General features: G+C 42.1%; 1 protein-coding gene across 5 annotated transcripts in view; it reads right to left on the reverse strand.

Moving 5' to 3' along the window:
• bbs9 (Bardet-Biedl syndrome 9) overlaps positions 1–27,894 on the reverse strand; it is a 546,582-nt gene that overhangs the window by 259,868 nt on the left and 258,820 nt on the right. Inside the window, exon 21 of one of the 5 annotated variants that reach the window (XM_072571018.1) lies at positions 19,322–21,882. The exons of the other annotated variants lie outside the window; for them this stretch is intronic. Within the exon in view, the coding sequence (XP_072427119.1) occupies positions 21,832–21,882 (51 nt within the window). The 3' untranslated portion in view covers positions 19,322–21,831. Of the gene's footprint in view, positions 1–19,321; positions 21,883–27,894 lie in introns of those variants that run through there. 5 annotated transcript variants of the gene reach the window in all.

A 27,894-nucleotide genomic window follows, 5' to 3' on the forward strand; every position in this document is an offset into this window, starting at 1 on the left:
GCCATTTTCCTAACTAGTGGCATTCACTATCTAATCAAATGTATTTTTAAAGGTCCAAGCAACTGATCCTAGAAAGCAACAAAACAATGTTGAAGCATATCATAGTTCTTTATGTTACATTTTATTTAAAATAGAATTGACAGCTTCTTTGAAAACATTCTAGTATTGAGCCGTGCATATTTGTGCAAAAATACTTGCGTTTACCTAGCTTTACATTTACCTTGGAATATCCCACAATACTTTGAAATGCACTCATTGATATAATATGGGCAATACAACAGTCAATCCCACAACATCAATTAAGTAAAAGACCAAACTACTTGAGTTTTGGTTGAGGAATAAATATTAGCAAGGGGACTGGGAAAACTATGCTTCAAATAGTCCACCTGAAAAGTGTAGCGATTAGAATGAGGTCAGTCAGGTGGACTTCATAGAATATAATTTCTGACTGGAGCTGTTAACCCGGTCCAATCAGGAGCCCTGCTTGATAGATATAAACAGGAGTAGTTCTCACACCTGCACACACAAAACATGGGTGCTGGGGAAAAATACGCACTACCGCAGTTAGGCGGTAGTGCGGGGGTTAATTAAAAAAACAGGAGTGTTAGACATCCAGTAAAAAAAAAACAGGAGTAGGGTTTGGGGCCTGGCTTTGCTGCTCATCTCCCTTCTAAAATTGCTGTTTGTTTGAATATTGCTGTTAATGTTAACTATTTTGTGAACTGTACTGTTTAATAAAATAAACAGAAAGAAATACTTAACAGGAGTGCAACGTTTGGAAAAAGATAAATAAACAGGAGTACCTGCCCCTCTTCCACGGTTATGTCAGAACCCGGGTGTACCTGGAGAAGGAGTATGCAGTGTCTACCAACACCCTCGAACTGTTCAGAGGGAGGTGGGCACTGCAGGGAGTGGAGTGTTTTATTTCCTCCTCTAATTCTATTTTTATTTAATCCCTGCCCTCCCCATCACTGTTTGATCACGCAGCATTGCCCTTTGGTGTGAAGGGCACTGCTTGTTACTGGCCACTTGGGTGTTTCCTTTCTTCTTGATGGCAGAAATTGAATAAAGGTTTGTACACCTGTTGTCTTTCACTGTGTCTCACACCTGCACACACACAACATGAGAGCTGGGGAAAATATAAGCACTGCCGCTGTTAGGCGGTAATGTGGGGGAAAATTAAAAAAAAAGAGATTGGCAGTGAGCCGTGGAGGGGGTCATCATGGCCAAGTGCCTGCCCCTGTTTCGAAAAAAGGAAAATGAAAATAAACAGGAGTAGGGTTTGGGGCCTGGCTTTGCTGCTCCTCTCCCTTGTAAAATTGCTCTTTGTTTGTATACAGCTGCTAATGTTAACTATTTTGTAAACTGTACTGTTTAACAAAATGAAAAATTTACCAGGAAGAAAAGAATAAATAGGAGTGCACCAGTGTTAGGCGGCGGTAGTGTGGGGGAAAATAAATTGAGAAAAGAATGAACATGAGTGCCTGCCCCTCTTTCACGGTAATGTCAGAGCCCGGGTGTCCCTGGAGAAGGAGCACGCGGTATCTATCAACACCCTGAAGATTTTCAGGGAGAGGTGGGCACCACAGGGAGTGGAGTATATTATTTCCCTCTTCAACTCTATTTTGATTTAATCCCTGCCCTCCCCTTCACTTCACTGTTTGATCACGCAGCATTGCCCTTTGATGTGAAGGGCACTGCTTGTCACTGGCCACTTGGGTGTTTCCTTTCTTCCTGGTGGTGGAATATCAATAAAGATTTACACACTTGTTGTCCTTCATTGTGTCCGACACCTGCACGTACATGACATGGGTGCTCAGGAAAAATAAGCACTCCACAGTTAGACGGTAGTGTGGGGGAAATAAAGAAGAAACAAAAAGAAAAAATAAACAGGAGTGCACCGCTTTTAGGTGATAGTATGGGGGAAAATAAATTGAAAAAATTTTTTTTAATTAAACTGGAGTGCCTGCCCTTCTTCCGCAGTTACGAAAAGAAACAAGAGAAAAAAATAAGCAGGAGTGTCAGAGGTTCTTTTCACTCTGAAAGCTGGGTCTGAGAGAGCTGAGTCAGTGTCAAGGACTCTCCACATGTAAACCAAGGGTGACGGTGACAGAGGAAAAAGAAATAAACAGGAGTGTCCCCAATGGAGGGCTATCTACATGGGAGTCCTCCCCCTTTCTTTCAAGGATCTGGGTTGGAGGGTGTTGCATGCAGCTGTCCCCTGCAACCACAGATAGTGGTGCTTCACGGACTCCCAGCCTAACTGCTTGTTCTGTGGAGCTGTGGACAATGTATATACTGGGTATGGGCATTTGCACTCTCTTTTTAGTTTTCTTAAAAAACATTCTCCCCTGTTTTTGGTTGTACTTCAGTCCCATGCTCCTGAACTTTGGGCACCTGTTGCGGAGGGTAGGTCAGAGGACCTCCTTGTGGGTCTGCTCCCGGGCCGGGCCAAACTAGCCAAAACAGGTCCGGGTAGCGAGCCGTGGAGGGGGTCATTACAGCCAACTGCCTGCTCCTCATCCATGGTTATGTCTGGGCTCAGGTGTCCCTGAAGAAGGAGCATGCAGTGTCTACCAACACGTTCGAGATTTTCAGGGGGAGGTGGGCACTGCGGGGAGTGGAGTGTTTTATTTCCCTCTCCAACTTTATTTTGATTTAGTCCCTGCCCTTTCACTTTTTGATCATACAACATTGCCCTTTGATGAGAAACAGTGTGCCTGTCACTGGGCACTCAGATGTTTCCTTTCTTCCTGGTGGTGGAACATGAATAAAGTTTTATGTACACGTTGTTTATTCCCTGTGTAATAATACAAGAAAAAAGAAAATTTTTAAAAAGAAAAAAATATATAAACAGGATTGTCGGGGTTCTGTTCACTCTCGGAGCTGGTCCTGTGTCCAGTACTATGCATATGTAAATAAAATGACTAAATGATGGGATACTGGTCTTTGGGGAGTTATTTCAATACTTTAAAAATTGGACATACATAAGCTGCCAATAAAAATGCTTCAAATCATCATGGCTACAAACAATATTCACTCTTCAGCAATGCCTCATAAATATGGACATTCACATCATCGAGGTAATTCACATATCCCTTTGTTGAATGAGAGCCAACTCAAGAAATCCAGTGAGGCCCAGCAGTGGCAGCAACTTGTTGCACCATTTAATTAAGTTCCAGGCATAAAGGCAAGCATCTTGCTAGGCACTGAGTTTCTAATTATGGGCTTTATTGCTTATTAAGGACATTAATTGCATATCTTGCCTCAGTAATTTGTAGCTTCCCATCATAGCACCCATCACAAGCAAATAAGATGCAGAGGATTCTGAATATGGAAGTCAGAACGAGCACTGAGTAAATGCAACTTGCTCTTGGTTATGAACGGTCTCAAATTTACTCACCATGCAACAGCATCTCAGAGCACCAGCCACACGTAACCATCATCCACAGATACTGGTCTCCAATATTTGCCAAATCTTCGAAATCCTCATGGATGCTTAAGAAGCAGAGATTTGTGTTGCAGGGTGCACTAGCAACTAACATTGAAAGACTGCTGGAAGGATATTTTGTGTGCATGGACAGACGCTGAGCTCTCAGATGTACGAGGTTGCATCTCAGGGCTGCTCATTTGCTCTGAGTGCTCAATCATTTTGTGCTTACCTGCATGCTTACTGCATCACTGCCCTGCCTTGCCTTGCAACATAACCAGGCATTGACTACCTCTAACCAGAAAGTCCCTTGGTATCCAATGGTGTCACTATCAGTGGCTTATCCCCCACTGTCAATATCTGAGGGATAATATGGAAGAACCGATGTTGTTGGACTGGCGTGTACAAAGTTGAAAATCACACAACACCAGGTTATAGTCCAACAGGTTTATTTAGAAGCACAAGCTTTTGAAGCATGTTCCTTCATCAGGTAGCTGTGGAGAATAAGACCATAAGACACAGAATTTATAGCAAAAGATTACAATGTCATGCAACTGAAATGACATTGAATAAACCTGGATTGTTGTTAAATCTTTCAACTTTTAGAATTGGTTGCAGGTTTCAGTTCATTAATATGTATATCACAGAACTTCTTTTAAGTCACCTTCTTGAGATAACGTAAGGTTTTACAACAAAAGGTGACATCATAGCTCAGATAATGCATTAAAGGTGTGAGTGATAATGTGGAGATGCCGGAGTTGGACAGTTAGATTCAGTTTGTATCTCAATCTTGATTAAGGCTAGCTCTATTTCCAAAGTGGAATTTATAAAATATTACATGCATTGACTGTTCGTTGATATCACTGTGTATTTGTTTCAGTAACTCGTCGCCATTGGTCCAGAGGATGGAAGTGTTGTCAATACATCTGATGTTTAGTGTTGGTGGAGGTCCTCTGCAGCTAAGAAGTCTTGTTTTAACTTGTGCATGAAAATGTTGGCATATTGGGGTGCAAGTTTGGTTCCCATGGCTGTTTTGTGTGTCTGGATGAAGAACTGGTTGTCAAAGATGAAAACATTGTAGTCAAGAATGAAGCAGATGAGTTGTAGTATAGTGCTCGGCAATTTGCAATTGTTGGTATTGAGTACTGAGGCTGTTGCAGCAATGCTGTCATCATGTGGGATGCTGGTGTAGAACGCTGAAGCGTCTATTGTGACGAGGAAAGTTCCTGTTTTGACTAGTCTGTGGGTGCTGAGATTTTGTAAGAAATCTGAAGTGTCGCAACAGAAGCTGTGGGTCCCCTGTACAATGGGTTTCAATATGCCTTCAACATAGCCAGGGAGGTTCTCACACAGGGTTCCATTGCCTGATATGATGGGACATGCAGGTGTGCTGGATTTGTGTATCTTCGGAAGTCAGTAGAAGTCCTTTACGCAAGAATTACATGGGATGAGAGCGTGTAGAGAACCCTGAAAGGCTTAATCAATGTGTTTAGTTCACAGATGTTTTCTTTGGTTGGATCAGCTGGCAGTTGCCTGTAGTGTTCCTGGTTGTTCAGTTGTTGATACACTTCCTTGCAGTAGTCCGTTCTATTCTGAATGACAATGGCACCTCTTTTACCTTCTGGTTTAATGACAATGTTGCAATTGATTTTGAGAGCATGGATGGTGTTGCATTGTGATTGGGTGATGTTCTGCTCTATCTTGTGGGAGCAGCTGATGAATCTGGCATTTACACATTTCCTAACAGTTTGAGCATATATGTCAAGTCCAGAGCAGCGGCCCTCTGGAGGTGCCCAAGAAAAAGACAGATACTAAAGTGTAGTGCATGGTAAGTCTGATGGTGGGATAAAACTTGTTGATATCACTGTGTTGTTGTGTCAGTGACTCCCCGCCATGGGTCCAGAGGAAGAAAATGTCATCAATATATCTGCTGTATCATGCTGGTTGGAGGTCCTGTGCAGCAAAGAAGTCTTGTTCGAAGTAGTGTATGAAAATGGGGGCAGCAAGGTGGCTCAGTGGTTAAAATTGTCCATAGTGTTAGGTGCATTAGTCAGAAAGAAACGGGTCTGGGTGGGTTACTCTTCGGAGGGTTTGTGTGGACTGGTTGGGTCGAAGGGCCTGTTTCCACACTGTAGGGAATCTAATCTAAAAATGTTGGCATACTGGGGTGCAAGTTTGGTCCCCATGGCTGTTCCATGTGCCTGGATGAAGAACTAGTATTCAAAGGTGAAAACATTGCAGTCGAGGATGAAGCGGATGAGTTGTAGGATGGTTGGCAATTGTTGGTATTGAGTACTGAGGCTGTTGCAGCGATATTGTCATCATGGGGAATGCTGGTGTAGAGTGCTGAAACATACATTTTGACAAGGAATTTGCCCGGTTCGACTAGTCCGTTGGTGCTGAGTTTTTGTAAGGAATCTGTAGTGTCACAAGAGAAGCTGGGGGTCCCGGCTACAATGGGTTTCAAGGTGCCCTTCACATAGCCAGAGAGGTTCTCACACAGGGTCCCATTGCCTGATACGATGGGACGTCCTGGTGTGTTAGCTTTGTGTATCTTTGGAAGGCAGTAGAAGTCCCCTACGTGAGAAGTATGTGGAATGCAGGCACATAGAGAACTCTGAAAGGCTGGATCAAAAGTCTTTAGTTCACAGATGTGTTCTTTGGTTGGATCGGCTGGCAGTCGCCTGTAGTGTTCCTGGTTGTTCAGTGGTTGGTACACTTCCTTGCAGTAGCTCGTTCTATTCTGAATGCCGATGGCTCCTCCTTTATCTGCTGGTTTGATGACAATGTTGCGATTGGTTTTCAGAAAACAAATGGCTTTAGCTTGTGATCGGGTGATGTTTTCCCCTACCTTGTGGATGCGGCTGATGAATCTGGCATTTGCAGATTTGTTGATGGTTTGAGCATACATGTCAAGCACAGGGCAGTGGCCCTCCTGAGGGGTCCAAATTGACTCCTCTTTGGTGGCTCCTCTATGGACTCTCTGATGACTGTTCTGTCAGTTGGCTCATTGGGATCACTATTGATATCTTGGAAGAATTCCTGGCTTCTCATTCATCCAATGATTTCCTCCGTGTCTGCCGCAAGACTAATGGGGTCCAGTTTGGTGGAGTTGCAGAAATTGAGCCCTTAGCTGAGAACTTCAATCCCTTTCAATTGAAGGGTGTGGTCCAATAAGTTGACCTTGTTTGCATATGTATTTGCGTGTGTGAAAGCTTGGTAAAGTGTGTGTCTGGGTGTGATGGAGTATAAGCCTGTGAGAGAGGGTGTGCGAGTGGATATGAGTGTGGGGGGTGTATGTGCGTGTATGTATCAGAGAGGGCTGGACCACACCAGACTTACATTGAACTACTCTTTAGTATCTGTCTCATTCTTGGAAACATGCATCTCCATCAAGATGGGCATCTCAGTACCTCACTCTACCACAAACCCATGGATAACCTCACGATGCTACACTTCTCTAGCTTCCACCATAAACATATTAAAACAGCCATCCCCTATGGACAAGCCCTACACATATACAGGATCTATTCAGATGAGTAGGAATGTGAAGGGCACCTGAGGGTTCTCAAGGATACCTTCATAAGAACAGGCTAGCTGCTCAACTCATCGATCACCAGTTCTGACGTGCCACAGCGAGAAACCGTAACGACCTCCTCAGGAGACAGGCAAAGGTTGCAATCGAGAGGGTACCCTTCGTTGTCTATTACTTCATGGGAGCCAAAAACCTCCACCATCTTCTTTGCAGCCTGCAATACAATATCGATGAGGATGAGCATCTCACCAAAACCTTCTCTATGCCTCCACTTCTTGCCTTTAAACAACTACCAAACCTAAAACAGACAATTGTTCACAGCAAACTGCCCAGCCTTCAGGACATCAACCACAACATAACCGTCATATCAACCTCGGCAAGATATGTCAGTGTCAACACGGACACCACCATTACCTATGGGGACACCACCCATTGTGTACCTGGTAGGTACTCATGTGACTCAGCCAATGTTGTCAACTCATATACTGCAGACAAGGATGCCCGAGGCATGGTACATTGGCAAGACCAAGCAGATGCTACAACAGATGAATGGCCACCGCACAATAACCACCAGATAGGGGTGTTCCCTCCCAGTCGGGGAACACTTCAGCGGTCAGAGACATTCGGCCTCGGATCTTCAGGTTACTATCCTCCAAGGCAGACTTTGGTATAGGCAAAAACACAAGTGGCCAAGGAGAGGCTGCTGGCCAAGTTTGGTACCCATGAGGATGGCCTCAACCGGGACCTTGGGTTCATGTCACAGTACAGGTGACCCCACTACACTGTACCCTCTCTCTCTCTTGCTCACACACACACACACACACACACACTCTCACGCAGGCACTCTCTCATACACACACTTTCTCTCACACACACATACACCCCCACACTCATACCCATGCACACACTTTACTATGCTTTCACACACGCAAACACACTCTCATGTACACTTACACTCACACACTGTCTCTCTCGTGCACACACATATAAGTCAATGGGGTGAATTTGTATTTGCGGCATTATATTTGCAGATACACTCTATTTTGCTCAAAAATGCACAATCTGCAAGCAGTTAATGCATGTAATATTTTGTAAATTCCACTTCGGAAATAGAACCAGTCTGACTCTAACCTCACACCTTTAATGCATTGTGAGCTGAGACGTCACCTTTTGTTATAAAACCTTAAAATATCTCGAGAAGGTGACTTAAAAGTTGTTCTAGTATTTACATATTAATGAACCAAAATCTGCAACCCATTCTAAAAGATGAAAGAATTCACAACAATCCAGGTTTGTTTAATATATTATTTCAGTTGCATGACACTGTAATCCTTTGCTGTAAATTCTGTGTCTTATGGTCTTATTCTCCACAGCTACCCGATGAAGGAGCAGTGCTCCGAAAGCCAGTGCTTCCAAATAAACCTGTTGGACTATACCCTGGTGTTGTGTGATTAACAACATCTTAGGGGTTACCACTGACCAGGAAAGGAACTGCACTAGCCATGTAAATACAGTGGCTTCAAGAGCACGTCAAAGGCTAGATATTCTGCAGCAAGTAACTCACCTGCTGACTTCCCAAGTACTGTCCACCATCTACAAAGCACAAGTTAGAACCGTGGTTAAACACTCTCCACTTGTCTGGATGGGTGCTGCTTCAATAACACTAAAGAATCTTGTCAACATCCATGTCAAAGCAGCCTGCTTGACTGGCACCACGTTCACTCCCTCCCCTAATAATGCTCACCTACAAGATACACGGTAGATATTCACAAAGGCTCCTTCAACAACACCTACGACCACTTCTATCTTGAAGAACAAGACAGTTCATGTGAATTCTAGAGAGTTCATGTGGTGTGATTTCAGGAAGGAGATCAGGATGTTCAGGGCCTTGTACTTTTAGTGTCACAGGGTCAAAATTCTGGAATTCTACCCCCACCACAGCAGCATTGTGGATCTAACTAAAATACATGGACTGGAACAGTTCAAGAAGGCAGCTCACCAATTCTCAAGAGCAACTAGAGATGGTAAGTAAATACTGGCCCAGACACTGACGCCAATATCCCATGAATGAATTTTAAAAAAAGCATGCATTGATGCTCAGCAGTCCTCATTCAACGCAGTTGTACATCTTGCTGTATGGCAGTGTGCTTCATCAATCTTACATTTGCACCATGTGCAAGCAGCTTATGCAGCAAACACAACGCCTGTGCAGCAAACAAGCAGCAAGTGTCAATCTTAAGAGGGTAGACCTCACTGAAGTCCATGAAGGCATCCATCATGGAGGTCCTGAAGCAGTTAGTCAACGGCAGCCTCTGATAGTACTCCAGACTGTCCTTAGTGCGGTGTTCAGTTGGGGTGCTCTTGGTCAGGAGGTCCACACCTCTGAGTGCATCATGATTTGTCTGGAGGTAAGGCAAATATAGTTGACCATATGTATAGGAATGAGACATATCTTGCCTGGGGCTGTCCAGTTAGGTTGCTCAAGGGGATGGGCCACAGTCAGATGGTCGAGTCAATTCAGAAAAACAAAGGGGAGAAGAGCTTGTGGAACAAGTGGGTTTGCTGCCACAGAAAGGAAACTGGAGAACCTTTTTGTGGATTTCAATTGGGGGCCGGAGACTGGGTGGGATGGATGACAAGGGAGATGACATGTGAAGCAGCCTGGCTTTAGTAGAGGGGGAGACAGTGTATGACCACACCTGGCATGGTCACATATACATAATGGGTGGAGTGAAAAGGTGGGCAGATGGAAGCCATGGAGATGGATTACGTAGGGTCCTGGGGAGCTGTGTATTCTAGAGAGTTCATGTGAAGTGATTTCAGGAACGCGATCAAGATGTTCAGGGCCTTCCTGGTGCATAGAGATGCAGGCTGAAGACCAGCCCAAAAAACATTTGCTGTTGCTTTCCATCTTGCTGGAAATCAAAACTATGCAATGAGAAAGAAAATGGCTGCAACCACACCAAGAGTCAGCAGGGTAAATCCCTCAATCTGTGAAGGAGGGCTGCAACTTAAGTCCCTTCAGAGAGCAAGAACAGTATTCTGTTAAACAGAACACAGATCTGTGGGGTCCCTAATCTTTGGAAATCTTAATAAACTTGTACCCTGTACTCTGCGCACCCTCCTGACCCACACATTACTACTGATCACCTCATTCACACTATCACTTTTGCACACAGAGACTAGGGAAATATTAGAGATGCTTGACCAAGAAGGGAAATGGTACCAGCAGAACCTACTGTCCTATATATGCTTTGCTCATCTTGACTCCACATGCTACAGTAGGTTTTCAACATAGATATTGATTCATGATGTAATGTATACAGACGTGGAATTATTCATCACACTTTTGCAGTTACAGTTGGGCTAAGTACAGACACTCAAACAAACAGATATCATGCAAAACCAGTAGAAATTGGCAAATAAACGATTTTATATATATAGCGCATAGTCACCTGTGCTACCAAAGTTCCCTCCAAAAGGTTTTTCTTCGTTTCCTTCATGTTATGTTTCAGTGTTGCTCCCAGTTCTGAAGCTGGGGTGGAGGTAGACTGCTTGACAATGGAGCCAATTGGCCCCAGAGGTTCAGTCAGGTGATCTTAAGGGTGTCTACGTCTGGAGAGCCCAAACATGCTGAACCCTCCTCAACTTGAACTTTCATGGGTCGGGAAGAGCAGGCAGGGTGGAGGTGGATGGCACAGCAACCACTGGAGTATGCACTAAATGTAAAGATGAGCTCTATAGAGCTTGCAAACTGCTTGCTGTCATGTTTCATATTGGGGTACGTGGAAGATCAAAACTCAATAGCCACTGTCAACTTTCCATTGCATCATAATGGCCTCTATCCATCCAATTTAAATTGGGAACACCTCAGAAGTGTTCAGCCATGACACAGGATGTGGAACAAACCTTATTTGGAAAGGAACTGTAACTTGTAACAGTCACATAGTGAGACAGCCAGGGTTTTGTCTGCTGACATAAAGCACTCACCAGGTTTCTGTACTTAACAAGATTTAATATTTATTGTACGTAGCTAGTCACTAAGCATAGGTTATAATTTTGACTGTCAGCATATGACTATACTAATTAATAGTCTAATCCCTTTGCAAACTCATTCCCTATCGCTCTCTCACACACAAACACACAAAATGGGTGTTATGGATAAAGGGATAGAGTGTGAAAGCTGTTTAGTGGTTACTGTTCACAAGGCTGTTGAGATGATTCTTATGCTGGTCAGAACGTTGTTTCTTGGTCTTCTAGAGATTTTAATCAAAACTTTTGGCACAAAATAGGGTAAGATAGTGTAAAATGAAGTAGAATGGGAGGAGACCCATGTGGGTACATAAATGTTGACATTGACACACTGTGGGGTGTTTCTAAAAATTATATTGCAAGTTATGTTGCAATATTCCATGAAATTCTATGTAATATACAAATGCTGCATTTACAAACACAAAAAACTCAAAGATAAAACTTCTTAATTAAAATATCATAAAGCAGATGAAGATACATTTTAGAAAAAATGTTAGTGTTTATGTTTTGTAATTTTTGTAATACTGTGTTCAATTCTGGTCTCCCTGCTATAGGAAGGATGTTGTGAAACGTGAAAGGGTTCAGAAAAGATTTACACGGATGTTGCCAAGGTTAAAGGGCTTGAGCTAATCTTTCAGGAATCACTTGAATCAGGGAGGGTCCCAGAGGACTGGAAAATCGCTAACATAACATCCTGTTTAAAAAGGGAGTAAGGCAGAAGACAGAAAATTACAGACCGATTAGCCTAACCTCGGTTGTGGGTAAGATCCTGGAATCCATCAAGAAGAATGAGGTTTCCTAATACTTGGGAGTGTATGGTAAAATAGGACAGAGACAGCATGGTTTCATCAAGGGGAGGTCATGTCGAACAAATCTGCTAGAATTCTTTGAGGAAGTATAAGCAGATTAGACCAAGGACACCCAATGGACTTTAAGAAGGCCACACAGGACGTTACTGAGTAAGCTAGGGGCCCATGATGTTAGAGGCAAGGTACTAACATGGACAGAAACTTGGCTGTCTGGCAGAAAGCAGAGAGTGGGGTTAAAGGGTCCTTCTCAGGGTGGCAACCGGTGACAAGTAGCATTCCACAAGGCTCAGTGTTGGGACCACAACTTTTCACTTTATACATTAACAATCCAGATGAAGGAACGAGGGTATTCTGACTAAATTTGCAGATGATACCAAGATAGGTAGAGAAACAGGAGTATTGAGGAGGCAGGGAAGCTGCAGAAGGATTTGGACAGGTTTGGAGAGTGGGCAAAGCAGTGGTAGATGGAGTGCAACTTGGGAAAGTGTGAGGTCATGCACTTGGATAGGAAGAGTTGAGGATGGTCTATTTTCTAAATGGGGTGAAAATTCAGAAGTCAGAAGTGCAAAGAAACTTGGAATTCTAGTCCAGGATTTTCCCAAGGTAAACTTGCAGGTTGAGTCAGTAGTTAGGAAGGCAAATCCAGTGATGGCATTTATTTTGAGAGGACTTGAATATAAAAGCAAGGAATATGAAACAGATTCTATAAAGCTTTGGTCAGACCACTTTTGGAGTATTGTGCACAGATTTGGGCCCTATATTTCAGGAAAGATGTACTGGCCCTCGAGCATGTTCAGAGGAAATTCACGAAAATGGTCCCAGGAATGAACAGTTTAATGTGAGAGGACAGTTTGTGGACTCTGTGTCTATACTGGATTGAGTTTAGAAGGATGAGAGGGATCTCATTGAAACTTAGAGAATACTGAATGACCTGGACAGAGTAGATATTGGGAAGATGTTTCCATTGGTAGGAGAGACTGGGACTAGAGGGCACAGCCTTACAGTAAAGGGAATATCTATTAGAACGGAGGTTAGGAGAAACCTTTTCAGCCAGAGAATGGTGAATCAATAGAATTCACTACCACAGAAGGCCATAAGACCATAAGACCATAAGACATAGGAGTGGAAGTAAGGCCATTCGGCCCATCGAGTCCACTCCGCCATTCAATCATGGCTGATGCGCTTTTCAGCTCCACTTGCCAGCACTCTCCCCGTAGCCCTTAATTCCTCTAGACAACAAGAACCTATCAATCTCGGCCTTGAAGACATTTAGCGTCCCGGCTTCCACTGCACTCCGTGGCAATGAATTCCACAGGCCCACCACTCTCTGGCTGAAGAAATGTCTCCGCATTTCCGTTCTGAAATGACCCCCTCTAATTCTAAGGCTGTGTCCACGGGTCCTAGTCTCCTCGCCTAACAGAAACAATTTTCTAGCATCCACCTTTTCAAAGCCATGTATTATTTTGTACGTCTCTATTAGATCTCCCCTTAATCTTCTAAACTCCAACGAATACAATCCCAGTATCCTCAGCCGTTCCTCATATGCTAGACCTGTCATTCCAGGGATCATCCGTGTGAATCTCCGCTGGACACGTTCCAGTGCCAGTATGTCCTTCCTGAGGTGTGGGGACCAAAACTGGACACAGTACTCCAAATGGGGCCTAACCAGAGCTTTATAAAGTCTTAGTAGTACATCTCTGCTTTTATATTCCAACCCTCTTGAGATAAGAGACAACATTGCATTCGCTTTCTTAATCACAGACTCAACCTGCATGTTTACCTTTAGAGAATCCTCGACTAGCACTCCCAGATCCCTTTGTGCTTTGGCTTTATTAATTTTCTCACCATTTAGAAAGTAGTCCATTCCTATATTCTTTTTGCCAAAGTGCAAGACCTCGCACTTGCTCACGTTAAATTCCATCAGCCATTTCCTGGACCACTCTCCCAACCTGTCTAGATCTTTCTGTAGCCTCCCCACTTCCTCAGTACTACCTGCCTGTCTACCTAACTTTGTATCATCGGCAAACTTCGCTAGAATGCCCCCGGTTCCCTCATCCAAATCATTAATATATAATGCGAACAGCTGTGGCCCCAGCACCGAACCCTGCGGGACACCGCTCGTCACCGGCTGCCATTCTGAAAAAGAACCTTTTATCCCAACTCTCTGCCTTCTGTTAGATAGCCAATCCTCAATCCATCCCAGCAGCTCACCTCGAACACCATGGGCCCTCACCTTGCTCAGCAGTCTCCCGTGTGGCACCTTATCAAAGGCCTTTTGAAAGTCCAGATAGACCACATCCACTGGGTTCCCCTGGTCTAACCTACTTGTTACCTCTTCAAAAAATTCCAACAGGTTTGTCAGGCATGACCTCCCTTTACTAAATCCATGTTGACTTGTTCTAATCAGACTCTGCTCTTCCAAGAATTTAGAAACCTCATCCTTAATGATGGATTCTAGAATTTTACCAACAACCGAGGTTAAGCTGATTGGCCTATAATTTTCCATCTTTTGCCTTGATCCTTTCTTGAACAAGGGGGTTACTACAGCCATCTTCCAATCGTCCGGGACCTTTCCTGACTCCAGTGACTCTTGAAAGATCTCAACCAATGCCTCTGCTATTTCCTCAGCAACCTCTCTCAGAACTCTAGGGTGTATCCCATCGGGGCCAGGAGATTTATCAATTTTAAGACTTTTTAACTTTTCTAGCACTATCTCTTTCGTAATGGCAACCATACTCAACTCAGCCCCCTGGCTCCCTTTAATTTTTGGGATATTACTCATGTCTTCCACTGTGAAAACTGACGCAAAGTACTTGTTAAGTTCTCCTGCTATTTCCTTATCTCCCATCACTAGGCTCCCTGCATCAGTTTGAAGTGGCCCAATGTCTACTTTTGCCTGTCGTTTGTTTCTTATGTACTGAAAGAAACTTTTACTATTATTTCTAATATTACTGGCTAGCCTACCTTCATATTTGATCCTCTAATTTCTTATTACACTCTTTGTTATCCTCTGTTGGCTTTTGTATCCTTCCCAATCTTCTGATTTCCCACTGTTCTTAGCCACTTTATAGGATCTCTCTTTTTCTTTAATACATTTCCTGACTTCCTTTGTCAGCCAAGGTTGTCTAATCCCTCCCCGGTTAATCTTTCTTTTCTTGGGAATGAACCTCTGTACAGTGTCCTCAATTATACCTACAAACTCCTGCCATTTTTGCTCTAGTGTCTTCCCAGTTAGCCTCTGCTTCCAGTCTATTTTAGTCAGTTCCTCTCTCATGCCCTCATAATTACCTTTATTCAACTGTAACACCATTACATCAGATTTTGCCTTCTCCCTTTCAAACTCCAGACTGAACTCTACCATATTATGGTCGCTACTTCCTAAGGGTTCCCTTACTTTAAGATCTTTTATAGAGTCTGGTTCATTGCAAAGCACTAGGTCCAGAATAGCCTGCTCTCTTGTGGGCTCCATGACAAGCTGTTCCAAAAAGCCATCCTGTAAGCATTCCATGAATTCCCTTTCTTTGGATCCACTGGCAACATTATTTACCCAGTCCACCTGCATATTGAAGTCACCCATGATCAATGTAACCTTGCCTTTCTGACATGCCTTCTCTATTTCCCGGTACATGTTGCGTCCCTGGTCCTGACCACTGTTAGGAGGTCTGTACACAACTCCAATTATGGTTTTTTTGCCTTTGTGGTTCCTCAATTCCACCCACACAGACTCCACATCATCCGACACTATGTCATTCAATACCATAGATTTAATTTTGTTCTTAACTAACAAGGCAACCCCACCCCCTCTGCCCACCTCTCTGTCTTTTCGATAAGTTGAAAAACCATGGAGGTTTAACTGCCAGTCCTGACCCCCCTGTAACCAAGTCTCTGTGATGCCTACTACATCATAATCATTCACTATTATCTGTGCCATTAGTTCATCGGCTTTGTTATGAATGCTACGAGCATTCAGGTAAAGTGCCTTAATGCTAACTTCCTTATTAGAGATGTTGTAAGTCATATGTCCTAAGTTATCCTTGCTTTTTTCTGCATTCTCAGTCTGCCTCAATTTTAAATCCGCCTGGAAACATGCTATCCTGCTGCTTATCTTTCCATTTACCTCCATACTCCCTGTCGCTTTCACTTTCCCTTCCCCCCAACTCAGAAGTTTAAAGTCCTACTGACCACCCTATTTATCCTCTTCGCTAGAACATTGGTACCTGATCGGTTCAGGTGGAGACCGTCCCAATGGTACAGATCCCCCCTGTTCCAAAACTGATGCCAATGCCCCATGAAGTGGAATCCCTCTTTCCCACACCAATCCCTTAGCCACGTGTTTACTTGCCTAATTTTCTTGTCCCTATGCCAATTGGCACGTGGCTCGGGCAGTAATCCGGAGATTATGACCCTTGAGGACCTGTGCTTCAATTTCCTGCCTAGTGCTTCGTAATGCCCAAACAGGTCCTCCACCCTCGTCTTGCCTATGTTGTTGGTACCAACGTGGACCACAACAACTGGATCCTCCCCCTCCCGCTCCAATATCCTTTCAAGCCGGTCAGAGATGTCTCGCACCCTGGCTGTGGAGGCTAGGTCATTGAGTATATTTAGGATGGAAATAGATAGATTCTTGATTGTAAAAGGATTAAGGCTCACAGAGAGAAAGCAGGAGAATGGAGTTGAGAAACTTATCAACCATAATTGAAAGGCAGAGCAGCGATGGGCTGAATGGTTTAGTTTCTGCTCCTATGTCTTATGATCTTATGGGGAGAGGCTGAATAGGCTGAGGCTATTTTTGCTGGAGTGTCAGAGGCTGAGGGGTGACCTTATCGAAAATTATAAAAACATAGCCAATGACATTTTTCTCAGGTAAGGGAGTCCAGAACGAGACAGCATAGGTTTAAGGTGAGAGTGGAAAGGTTTAGAAGGGACCTAAGGGGCAACTGTTTCATGCAGAAGGTGGTGCGTGTATGGAATGAGCTGCCAGAGGAAGTGGTGGATGCTGGTACAATTAGGAGAAAGTGAGGACTGCAGATGCTGGAGATCAGAGCTGAAAAATGTGTTGCTGGAAAAGCGCAACAGGTCAGGCAGCATCCAAGGAGCAGGAGAATTGACGTTTCGGGCATAAGAAGGGCTTATGCCCGAAACGTCGATTCTCCTGCTCCTTGGATGCTGCTTGACCTGCTGCGCTTTTCCAGCAATACATTTTTCAGATGCTGGTACAATTGCAACATTTAAAAGGCATCTGGATGCGACATGAATAGGAAGGGTTTAGAGTGATAATGGGCCAAATGCTGGCAAATGGGACTAGATTAATTTAGGATATCTGGTCAGCATGGACGAGTTGGACCGTTTCCATGCTGTAAAGCTTTATGACTCTAAAGTTTTCAAATCCCAACTTATTTACTGGCCTGAAATAGAGTTAATTCTGTCTTTGTGTGGAAATTTTTGAAGTGCCAATGGCAATAGCCTAGTCATGTTGACTATATATAACATGAAGCGTTGGGCCTATATTGGTTTTACTTGACATTGGTAGGAGTAGGAGTGTGGCAGTGCAACACTCTATTGTTCTCTGATATTCACCAACATTTAACTGCTATCATCCAGTCAACAGAAAATTACTGACACTGAAAATCAGCAAGCTGTTTTCCCTGCATTGTTTAAATACAAAATTATGCTCATCCTTTTTTTCCTTTCTTGAAGTATTACTTTGCTGACACACACTGCTCAAATGATCTCCAGACTATATTTTCTCTGCAATAGTACATGTTGAAGGTAAGATGTACAAACTTCATTTTCTACTAGGTATAGTCAAATATGTAATTGAAGTTTTGAAACAGCATTTTTATTGGATAAAATGCTTATGGAATCTTAAACTATGTTGACATAAACAGTTATGCCAGAAAAAAATGCCTCTGTACAATTGAATTTGGAGCAAATCCTTTGTAAACCACAAGCATCTTGCCATCCTTCTGCATTCCATCCACCAAACTTCAAGCGGATTGTCTAGTGCTCAGTTTTGAGACAATTCATATTGTACTCCTCCAAAGGACATTTTGGTTAAATAACTAACTACTTGCTCATGATGCATCATTATGAAAAATTCACCCAAAGTCACTAGGTGTACATGCAATAATTAAAAATATTTTCCTTTGTCCTAAGGTGGGACAAATGTCTCTAACTTCAATTAGAGAATCTAGACAACAGGCTGAGATCTAATTTATTTCCAATTTTGATCTGATGGAAAACAAAAGGTAGATAAACAAAAATGGATATCAAGCTAGGAAAGAAATGGTGGGGGCTTTTGGAGAAAGTGAGAAGTTCAGCCAAGTGGCTGGAATAAGGAAGGCTCTTAAAAGATAGGAAAAGATATATCAAGAGGTTCAATTGGGCATCTTCAAAATTTAGGAAGGTAACTGCTGAAGTCTCTGCTCCTAATGTGGAGCATGGGCTGAGGAGGGTGCATGGAAATGGAGAGTTAGTGAATCAAAACATTTAAGAGGGAATATAAAGTTTAGGTAATGTTAGAGATAGGACAGGACAAGAGATGGATGTGGATTTGAGTTTAATATGTCAAGGAGAGGAGAACCAGTGTGTGTCAATGACGATGAAACTGATGGCAAAGTAGGTTCAATACTTGTTTTGTAAGACAGAGTTTTTGACCATCCAATAGGTAATTCTCATGCATACTTCTGCTATGGCAGGGTGTTATGGCCTGGAGGCTATTGCTGTTTGCAATTATATACAGATTCAGATGTGGACACAGTAAAAACTCTCTCCAAGTTTGCAATTCATGACAAACTGAAAGGACCTGCAAGCAACCAGGAACAGGTTAATTGCGTACAGAGGCCATCAAGTGATAGATGTAATTAAATGTGGCAAATTGTAAGGTTTTGTAAAGAATAATGAACAGTCAAACATAAGTTAAATGTTATTACTGCAGAACACGATGCAAGACAGGGGTTTGGTAGCATAGGGTATTCAAGTCTAGATTGCTGAAGTCAGGACAAGTGCAGTGTACAGCAGGTTGGGTCAGAGAACTAGTAGCTTAGAGGTCACAGCCAATGCTGACCTAGCTACAATTCTCCTCAAGCTACAATTCTGGTCACCATTCCATGAGTAAGGCACCCAGACACTGGAAAGGGCACATTAAAGATCAACCACTTAGGTTTTAAGCAAGAGAAGGGGAAAATATTCATGTGAATCTATACCCTAAAAAGTAAACAAAAGGATCGTCAATATATTAAACATAATCATAGTAATGGCATGTGATGCACATTTCCAATTTAATGGAGTGATGGCAGAAAAACAATTTAGATTTAATTCAGCGAAAGGTGAATATTTAAAATGAACTGTAAGGAGTGATAGTGCAAGACGATTGTTTCACTCAGCTCAACAGAAAATTGAGTAAACATGAACATTTTAATACTTCTGGTCTTGTATATTCTTATAATGATGTGCAATCGAGTACAATATTTCAACTGTTACATTGTCAATAGCTCTACATAATAAGAATTACAGAGAACAATGGTGGCCTGGTATGCATTTAATAGATAATAATAACTTTTGTACTGAGGTACTAAAATAGAAAGGGATGCTTCAGAAAGCTTGCAACAAGGTGATCAATTATAAATGCAAATAATAATGCTGTGATCAAACATTCAGGGAAAAATTATTTTTTACAGCATAAAGATTCATTCATGGGATGTGAACATCGCTAGCGAGGTCAACATTTTTTTTGCCCACCTCTAGTTTCCCTGGAAAAAGTTCTGGTGACCAGCTTTCTTGAATGATTGTAGTCCATGTGGTGTTGGTGCACCCACAGTGCAGTTAGGAAGGAGGTTCCAGATTTTGGAATGCAGTAATTATAAAGGAATGGAAATATAGTTTGAAGTGAAGGTTGTATGTGGTTTGTAGAGGAATTTTCATGTGGTGGAGTTCTTATGTATCTGCTGCCTTGTCTTTCAAAGTGATATTGGTCACAGGTTTGGAAGGTGCTGTCAGATGACCCTTTGTGATTTACTTCAGTGCATCTTTTAGATGGTACATACTATTGACACTGGGTTATGGTGAAGTAAGTGAATGTTGAAGGTGGCAATCGGGTGCCAATCAAGAAGGCTGCTTTATTCTGGATGGTGAAGACCTTCTAGAATGTTGTTGGACTTGCACTCATCCAGGTCACTCAAGGGTATCCCATCACACTCTTGACTTGTACCTTGCAGACAGTTATTGGGAAGACAGGAGGAGAATTACTTACTGCTAAATTCCAAGCCTCGGACCTGTTCTTATAGCCACAGTGGTGGCTGGTCAATTTCAGTTTCTGATCATTGCTAATCCCAGACTGCTGACAGTGGGAGATTGAATCATGATAATGTCTTGGAACATAAAGGTTCAAGGACTAGATTCTCTCTTGTTGGAGATAGTCACTGCCTCATATCAGCCTAAGCTTGGATATTGTCCACTACTTGCTGCATATAGACACGAGCTGCTTTGGTATCTGGGGAATTATGAATGGTGCTGAACAATGTGCAATAATTAGCAAAGTTAAAAAATAACACCGCACCAGATTGTAGTCTAACAGTTTATTTGGAAGCACTAGCTTTTGGAGTGCTGCTCCTTCATCAGGTGGTAATAGAGCATAAGACCATAAGACATAGAATTTATAGCATAAAGTTAGTGTCCTGCAACTGAAATGGTTTTTTGAACAAACCTGGATTGTTGTTTAGTCTTGTTGTTAAGGTTCGATAGATCAATGATGAAATAACTGAGGATGATTGGGCCTAGGATATACCGTGAGGAACTCCTGCAGTGATGTCCTAGGCTTAAGGTAAATGACATCTAAAAACCATTTTCCTTTGTGTAAGGTATGACCAACCAGCAGAGAGTTTTCCCTGTTTCTTTTGACTCCAGTTTTGGCTCCTTGATGCCATACTCAATCCAATGTGGCCATGATGTCAAGGGCAATCACTCTCATTTCACCTCTGAGATCAGCTCTTTTGAACATGTTTGAAACATGCTCGTGATGAGGTCAGAAACAAAGTCATCCTAGTGGAAGCCAAACTGAACATCAGGAAGCAGGTTACTTGCTTGATAATACTGTTTAATAGGATTATCGACAACCCCTTCTGACACTTTGCTCATAATGGAGAGAAACTGACAGAGTGTTAATCAACTGGGTTGGTTCTGCCCTCCATTTTCTGCACAGGACATTGCTGGGCAATTTCTCTCATTAGATGTCAGAGTTGTAGCCATTTTGATACAACTTGGCTAGAGGCTCAGCTGGTTTTGGAACATAAGTCTTGAATACTATTGTCATAATATTATCATGTTCCGTAGCCATTGCAGTGACAGCGCCTTCACCCGATCCTTGCTATCAAGTGGAATAAATCAAATTGGTTGAAATCTGGTGTCTGTGATGTTCAGGGCTTCAAGAGGAGACAGAGATGGATTATTCACTCAGCACTTCTAGTTGAAGACAGATGCAAATACTTCAGCCTTGTGTTTTGTACTGATTTGCTTGGCTCTCTCTCCATTCAGATGAGGATATTCGTAGACTCTCTACCTCCAGATAGTTGTTTACACGTCCACTACCATTTGCAAAACCCCGAAACTGGCAGTTGCAAATAGCTGGACTTCGGGGTTTTGGTCTGATCTTTTGGTTATGGGATGACTTTTCCTGTCTATTGCATGCCTGCTGATCAAGTACTACTGTGTTGTCAATCCATGAGATTAACACCTCGTACTTAGGTGCATTGTTCCTGGCATGACTTCCTGCATGCTTCATTCAAACAGGGTTGATATCCCATTCTGGTGACCATACTAGAGTGGGGGTGATATGATATGCTGGATCAAGAAATTACAGATTGTGGTTGAACAAAAATCTGTTGATGTTGATGGTTCACACACAGTCCCTCTGATGCTCAGCTTTGAGTTGCTAGCTATGCTCCAAGACTGTCCCATTTAGCATCACGTGGTACACAACATGATGGATGGTACACTCAATGTGGAGTTGAAACATAATTCCTTTAACGTCACTGGAATGAGATGGTCACTCCTCCCGATACTGTTAAGGACAGATGCATCTGTGAAAGGTAGATCGGTAAGGACATGTTCAAGTGAGGTGTTCTCTTATGTTGGTTGCCTCACTACTAACTATAGTCGAAAATTGTGGTGCTGAAAAAGCACAGGTCAGGCAGCATCCGAGGAGCAGGAGAATCAATGTTTTAGGCATAAGCCCTTTATCAGGAATGCCTACTAAATATATCCTTGAGGTTGTGTCTTACTTTTCTGCCTTCCCACAAAGATCGCACAGAAACACAAAACAAATTTTGGTATTTATCCATGTGTAACAAACCACCTTGCACAAATACAAACTACAATGAGTAGACAATTTAGTGTTCTTTATCATCAAAAGATATCCAAATCAATTCACTACTTTTACATGTTTACTTTTTTTTAGTTAACATCACATTTTTAAAATAGAAATACCAATGTCTATGTGATTTCAGTGATGTGATAAACTTAAAAAAACCACTTATCACTTCTGTAATTTAATTTATTTCTTAATTTGAATTACATCAAAGGGCAAGTATAGAAAGGGATTAACGTTTATCAAACAGGCGCCTTGTTAAATCTCTTTCAAAAATTCAGTTAGTAACCAGTGGAACATTCTAAGTAATCCTAAGTTCTTTGCTAAGGTTAAACAAAAAGCAGTTTGGTGCGAAACTCTTGGCCAAGCTCAACAGCCTAAAGAATCCTGTTGTGATGGTTATCTGGTGTCACTGTGAAACAGTGCTGATAGCAGCTTTTCTCCTTTCTTTTTGAGCTTTGAATTTCTCTTCCCAACTATCAAACATTTTAATTCCAAAATAAACTCTAGCTTCTATATGTAATGTGTATGATGCTCTTGTTCCTTCCTGACCCCTCCTCTGCAACAGAAAGTTAAGCGCTTTTTCACATTTACAATGACAGATTTTTCTGAAACCTAATTAGCTGACTGTCTTAAATCTTTTAAGCAGCATTTACAGTGTCAGAAGTGAGTCGAGGACAGGTCGATGTACTGAGTTCTGGTTATATCTCATTAATCTCAGAAAGAGAAAATAACAACAATACATTTGTTGTTATATCACAATTATGCAAATTGGAAAAAGCTGACAGTGATTTAAAGGTTCTACTCCTTCTTACCTGCACATTACTCAGTTCACATGTCTTCAGTTAGCTTTGCCACTCAGGCAGCACAGCATATTTCTAATGCCAGGTTTTAACCAAAATGTGAACCAAGGTTTTCATTCAAAAGCTGATTTGCTGTGCAATTGCTGCTGTTTTGTTTTAGTATAAACATGCAATTCTGGAGCATGCTATAAGCCTTACAGCATAACAGATTTTCTGATAATATGTAATTCTCAGGAAACATATTTAATGGGTAGCTGAGCCATCAGAACAGGAAGATTTCAGGTTCAACAACAAATTGCATTTATAAAACAACTTTGATGAAAGAAATAGCCAAAGCTACTAAGGATGGAAAGGTTGGATATTAAATCTGTGTGGATAGTTGAGAGCAGTGACTTGGTTGAACGGATGAGTTGTCAGAATTCTCAAGATGGAGAAAATAGTTGAGATCAATCACTCTGAGAAATATAGCCAGAGACTGAAAGTTTTGCCACTGATGACAGCTAGTAGAAAGGAGGAAAAGGGCCAGAGGCACAACACAAGGGCATGATGGAAGAGAAATGAGAGGGGGCAGGGTGGTGGCAGAGGTCTTTAAAGCTGTAGAACATTTCAGAGACTTGCATGGGAAAATTAGACTATTGAGAAATTTTTAAGTGTCAACATGGATTTTAAATCTGATAGATTGCAACTAGGGAAGATTATAATACTAGATCATACAGTGGCCAGTGAAAACTTCAGACCTTGTTACATACCAGCTAAAATTGAAAAATAAAAGGAATTTTAGGCAAAAAAAGTCACAATACGTGTAACACAGAAATTAAGAGGTAACAAGATGACCATAAAGGCCAGCCCTTGTGGAATTAATATGACATAGGAGAAAAGGTGCTGCCATAAACAAATGCGTGGTTAAAATATTAATGAAAAGAGCATTCTCTGATAATCTTCTTTTCTTTTGGGAGTAAGACAGCAAACATGATCTCTAAACAACTGATGATACTTCACTGTTCATTGATTTCAGATTTATTTCCAAAAACTGAAATATCAAATGCACTGAGTGAAAGTGGAACAACAAAAATAATATAGTTTGCTTTCTGAAATGTGATCATGGATCACATTTTACTTTGAAGAATGTGAGTCAAGCTCATTTCTTCAGGAAAAGTGAAAATGTAACAGTGATTCACAGCTGGGTGCAATGCATCATTAACTTGTCTTTATTTCCAACATGAAGCACGTCTCTAAAAGGTAATAGAAAGCCATTATATCCAGCAATTCTAGAACACATATCCTATTCCAATTGTGATGTTTCCTCCTACCACTATAGGTCATTAAACTAAAGCAAGAAGGACAGATAAAACTATGAAAGGAACAAAAAGTGAAATGGCCATGCATTGTGTGGAGTGCCCTGCCCACTCATAACTCGGTTACTAGCCAAGGATAGGGTACATCATTGGCTTAGTCAACAAGAAACAAGGAGTTCTGTATTAAAAAGAGCATCATGTTTTGAAACAACTAATGAAGAATACCTGTTATCAGTATGGATCATCAGGAAAGCAAAGGGCATGAAGCATGACAATTCTTTCATTGCCATCACTCCTCAGCCCCCATCCTGAAGGCCTTTATCACACTCCACTGTCTTGCTGTTGCTTTTTTTCTTATCTTTCCAATTAATCATCAAACTTGGTGGCCTAATGCAGTCAAGTCAAAGATGTACATGTTCACTTTCGAAAGTGACAGGAGTTCTGTTAAGCAATGCCAAGTGACACCAAAGTTTGTTATCTCAACCCTGAAAGCTGTTTCTAAGGCAAAATCTCAAATGAACCCAGGTTAGGTTACAACTGTGAAGTATAAGAAGATATCATTTAATAGTAATTTCTTTTCTTGACACGTGTAATTTGTCTAGCACATTTTGTAGCTTCCTTTTATGCATGATCTCCCAAACAGTTCTCTGTCAGTTAAAGACATTATAAAGTTTCAACTCATTCCACTGTCAAAATTTAGAATCCAAAATCACTAAAACAACAATCAGTTGAATGTAAAGGATAGTCTTGTTTGTTTATAGGAATTGATGAAGGGCTTATGCCGAAAGGTCGATTCTCCTACTCTTTGGACACTGCCTGACGCTGTGCTTTTCTACAACTACACTTTAGACTCCTCCCTGTTTATAGGAACTAATCCAAGATGGAGGATGGGAAAAATTTCTGGCTGTAACAGGTTGCTCCTTTTTTGAGGTATTTTAGGTGTTAGAGGGGATTTCCTCGAATTCTACGGGCAGCAATTACTGTTTTATATGCTGTTGCATTGATTTGGAATTTTCGGGGAAAAATGTCAAAACAACAGCACTTTTAAAAGAGAGAAGGACAGACAAAGGCAGCACATGGTCAGATCAGTGCAGGAGAGAGAGAGAGAGAGAAAGAAATGCACACTGTCAACTGTGAACCTGCACAGTTACTGCCTTTGCTGTTTGAATTCATGTATCGCTGGACATCGGAGTGTGGTTGGGAAAGTTAACAAACAGTGAAATTCACAACTAATCTTAGAGGACCTGTCTGGGAGAGGTCACAGCACCGAAACAAATAAGTGAATAGTTTAAGTGTGACCTCACAATAAGTCTACAGTAGCGAGTAGAGTGGGTTCTTTCTTGATTATATGTTTTATTGAGATAGGTCTCTTGATTAAACTTAAAAATATTAGCCACAAGCATTGAGTTAGCCTGCAGCAGTATTCTGTACAGGAATAAGACAGGGTCTGTAGATTGAAAGAAGCAAAAAATGGCCTTTAGTAGAGTGATATGCTCATCTTGTCAGGTGTGGGAGTTTAGGGAGAGTTTATGTGTCACTGAGGATTACATCTGCAATAAATGCCGTTGGTTGCAAATTCTATCAGATCGAATGGATCAGTTGGAGAGACAGTTAGAGACAATGAGGAATTTACAAGAGCAAGGGGGTGTGATGGATGACAGTTATAGGAAGAGAGAAAAGTCGCAAATACAGTCACACAGATGGGTTAACTCCAGGAAAGGTAAGAGAGGTAGGCAGGTAGTGCAGGAGTCTTCTATGGCTATCCCCATTTCAAACAAGTATGTTGTTTTGGAAAATGTAGGGGGTGATGGATTCTCAGAGAAATGTAGCACGAACAGCCTGAGACTGGTACTGAGACTGGTTCTAATGCAATGAGGCATATATATTGGGTTCTAACAGATCAATTATATTAGGAGACTCTCTAGTCCGACGTACAGACAGATGTTTCTGCGGGCAGCAGCAAAAGATCAGAATGGTGTGGTGCCTCCCTGGTGCCAGGATCAAGGTTGTCTCAGAGAGGGTGCAGAATGTTCTCAAAGGGGAGAGGGCCCAGCAGGAGGTTATTGCACACATTGGAACCAACGACATAGAGAAAGAGAAGAATGACATTCTGAAGAGAGAATACAGAAGGTTAGGCAGGAATTTAAAAAGGTCCTCGAGGGTAGTAATACCTGGAATACTCCCAGTACTACAAGCTAGTGAAGGTAGGAACAGGAGGATAGAGCAGATGAATGCATGGCTGAGGAACTGGCGTATGGAAGAAGAGTTCACATTTTTGGATCATTGGAATCTCTTCTGGGATAGTAGTGACCTGTACAAGAAGGACGGATTGCACCTAAATTGGAAGGGGACTAATATACTGGCAGGAAGATTTGCTAGAGCTGTTCAGGATGATATAAACTAGTAAGGTGGGGGGGGAGGGGGAATCCCAGGGAGATAGTGAGGAAAGAGATCAATCTGAGACTGGTACAGTTGAGAAAAAAAAGCGAATTAAACAGTCAGGGCAGCAGGAACAAAGCAGACAACAAGGTAGGACTGATAAATTAAACTGCATTTATTTCAATGCAAGAGGCCGAACAGGGAAGGCAGCTGAACTCAGGGCATGGTTCGGAACATTGGACTGGGATATCATAGCAATCACAAAAACGTGGCTCTCGGATGGACAGGACTGGCAGCTTAATGTTCCAGGATACAAATGCTACAGGAAGGACAGAAAGAGAGGCAAGAGCGGAGGGGGAGTGGCATTTTTGATAAGGGTTAGCATTACAGCTGTACTGAGGGAGGATATTCCCGGAAATATATCCAGGGAAGTTATTTGGGTGGAACTGAGAAATAAGAAAGAGATGATCACCTTATTGGGATTGTATTATAGACCCCTAATAGTCAGTGGGAAATTGAGAAACAAAGTTGTAAGGAGATCTCAGCTATCTGTAAGAATAATATTCAGTGTGGAGTCCAGTTACTAGTGGTGCACCACAAGGATCTGTTTTGGGACCACTGCTGTTTGTCATTTTTATAAATGACTTAGATGTAGGCATAGGTGGATGGATTAGTAAATTTTCAGACGACACTAGTCAGTGGAGTAGTGGACAGTTTGGAAGAATGTTACAGGTTGCAGGGAAACGTGGATAAACTTCAGAATTGGGCTGAGAGGTGGCAAATGAAGTTCAATGCAGCTAAATGTGAGGTGAAGCACTTTGGAAAGAATAATAGGAAGGCAGAGTACTGGGTCAATGGAAAGATTCTTGGTAGTGTGCATGTGCAGAGGGATCTTGGAGTCCATAGATCCCTGAAAGTTGCCACCCAGGTGGATACTGCTGTGAAGAAGGCATACAGTATGTTAGGTTTCATTGGTAGAGAGATTGAGTTCCGGAACCGCAATATCATGCTGCAACTATACAAAACGCTAGTGCGGCCACACTTGGAATATTGTGTACAGTTTGGTCCCCACATTTCGGGAAGGATGTGGACGCATTGGAAAAGGTGCAGAGGAGAGTTACCAGGATGTTGTCTGGTCTGGAGGGAAGGTCTTATGAGGAAAGGCTGAAAGACTTGGATCTGTTCTCATTGGAAAGAAGAAGGCTAAGAGGGGATTTGATAGAGACATACAAGATGATCAGAGGATTA

The sequence above is a fragment of the Chiloscyllium punctatum genome, chromosome 5 (assembly GCF_047496795.1).
Source record: "Chiloscyllium punctatum isolate Juve2018m chromosome 5, sChiPun1.3, whole genome shotgun sequence".
Classification (NCBI taxonomy): Eukaryota; Metazoa; Chordata; class Chondrichthyes; order Orectolobiformes; family Hemiscylliidae; genus Chiloscyllium; species Chiloscyllium punctatum.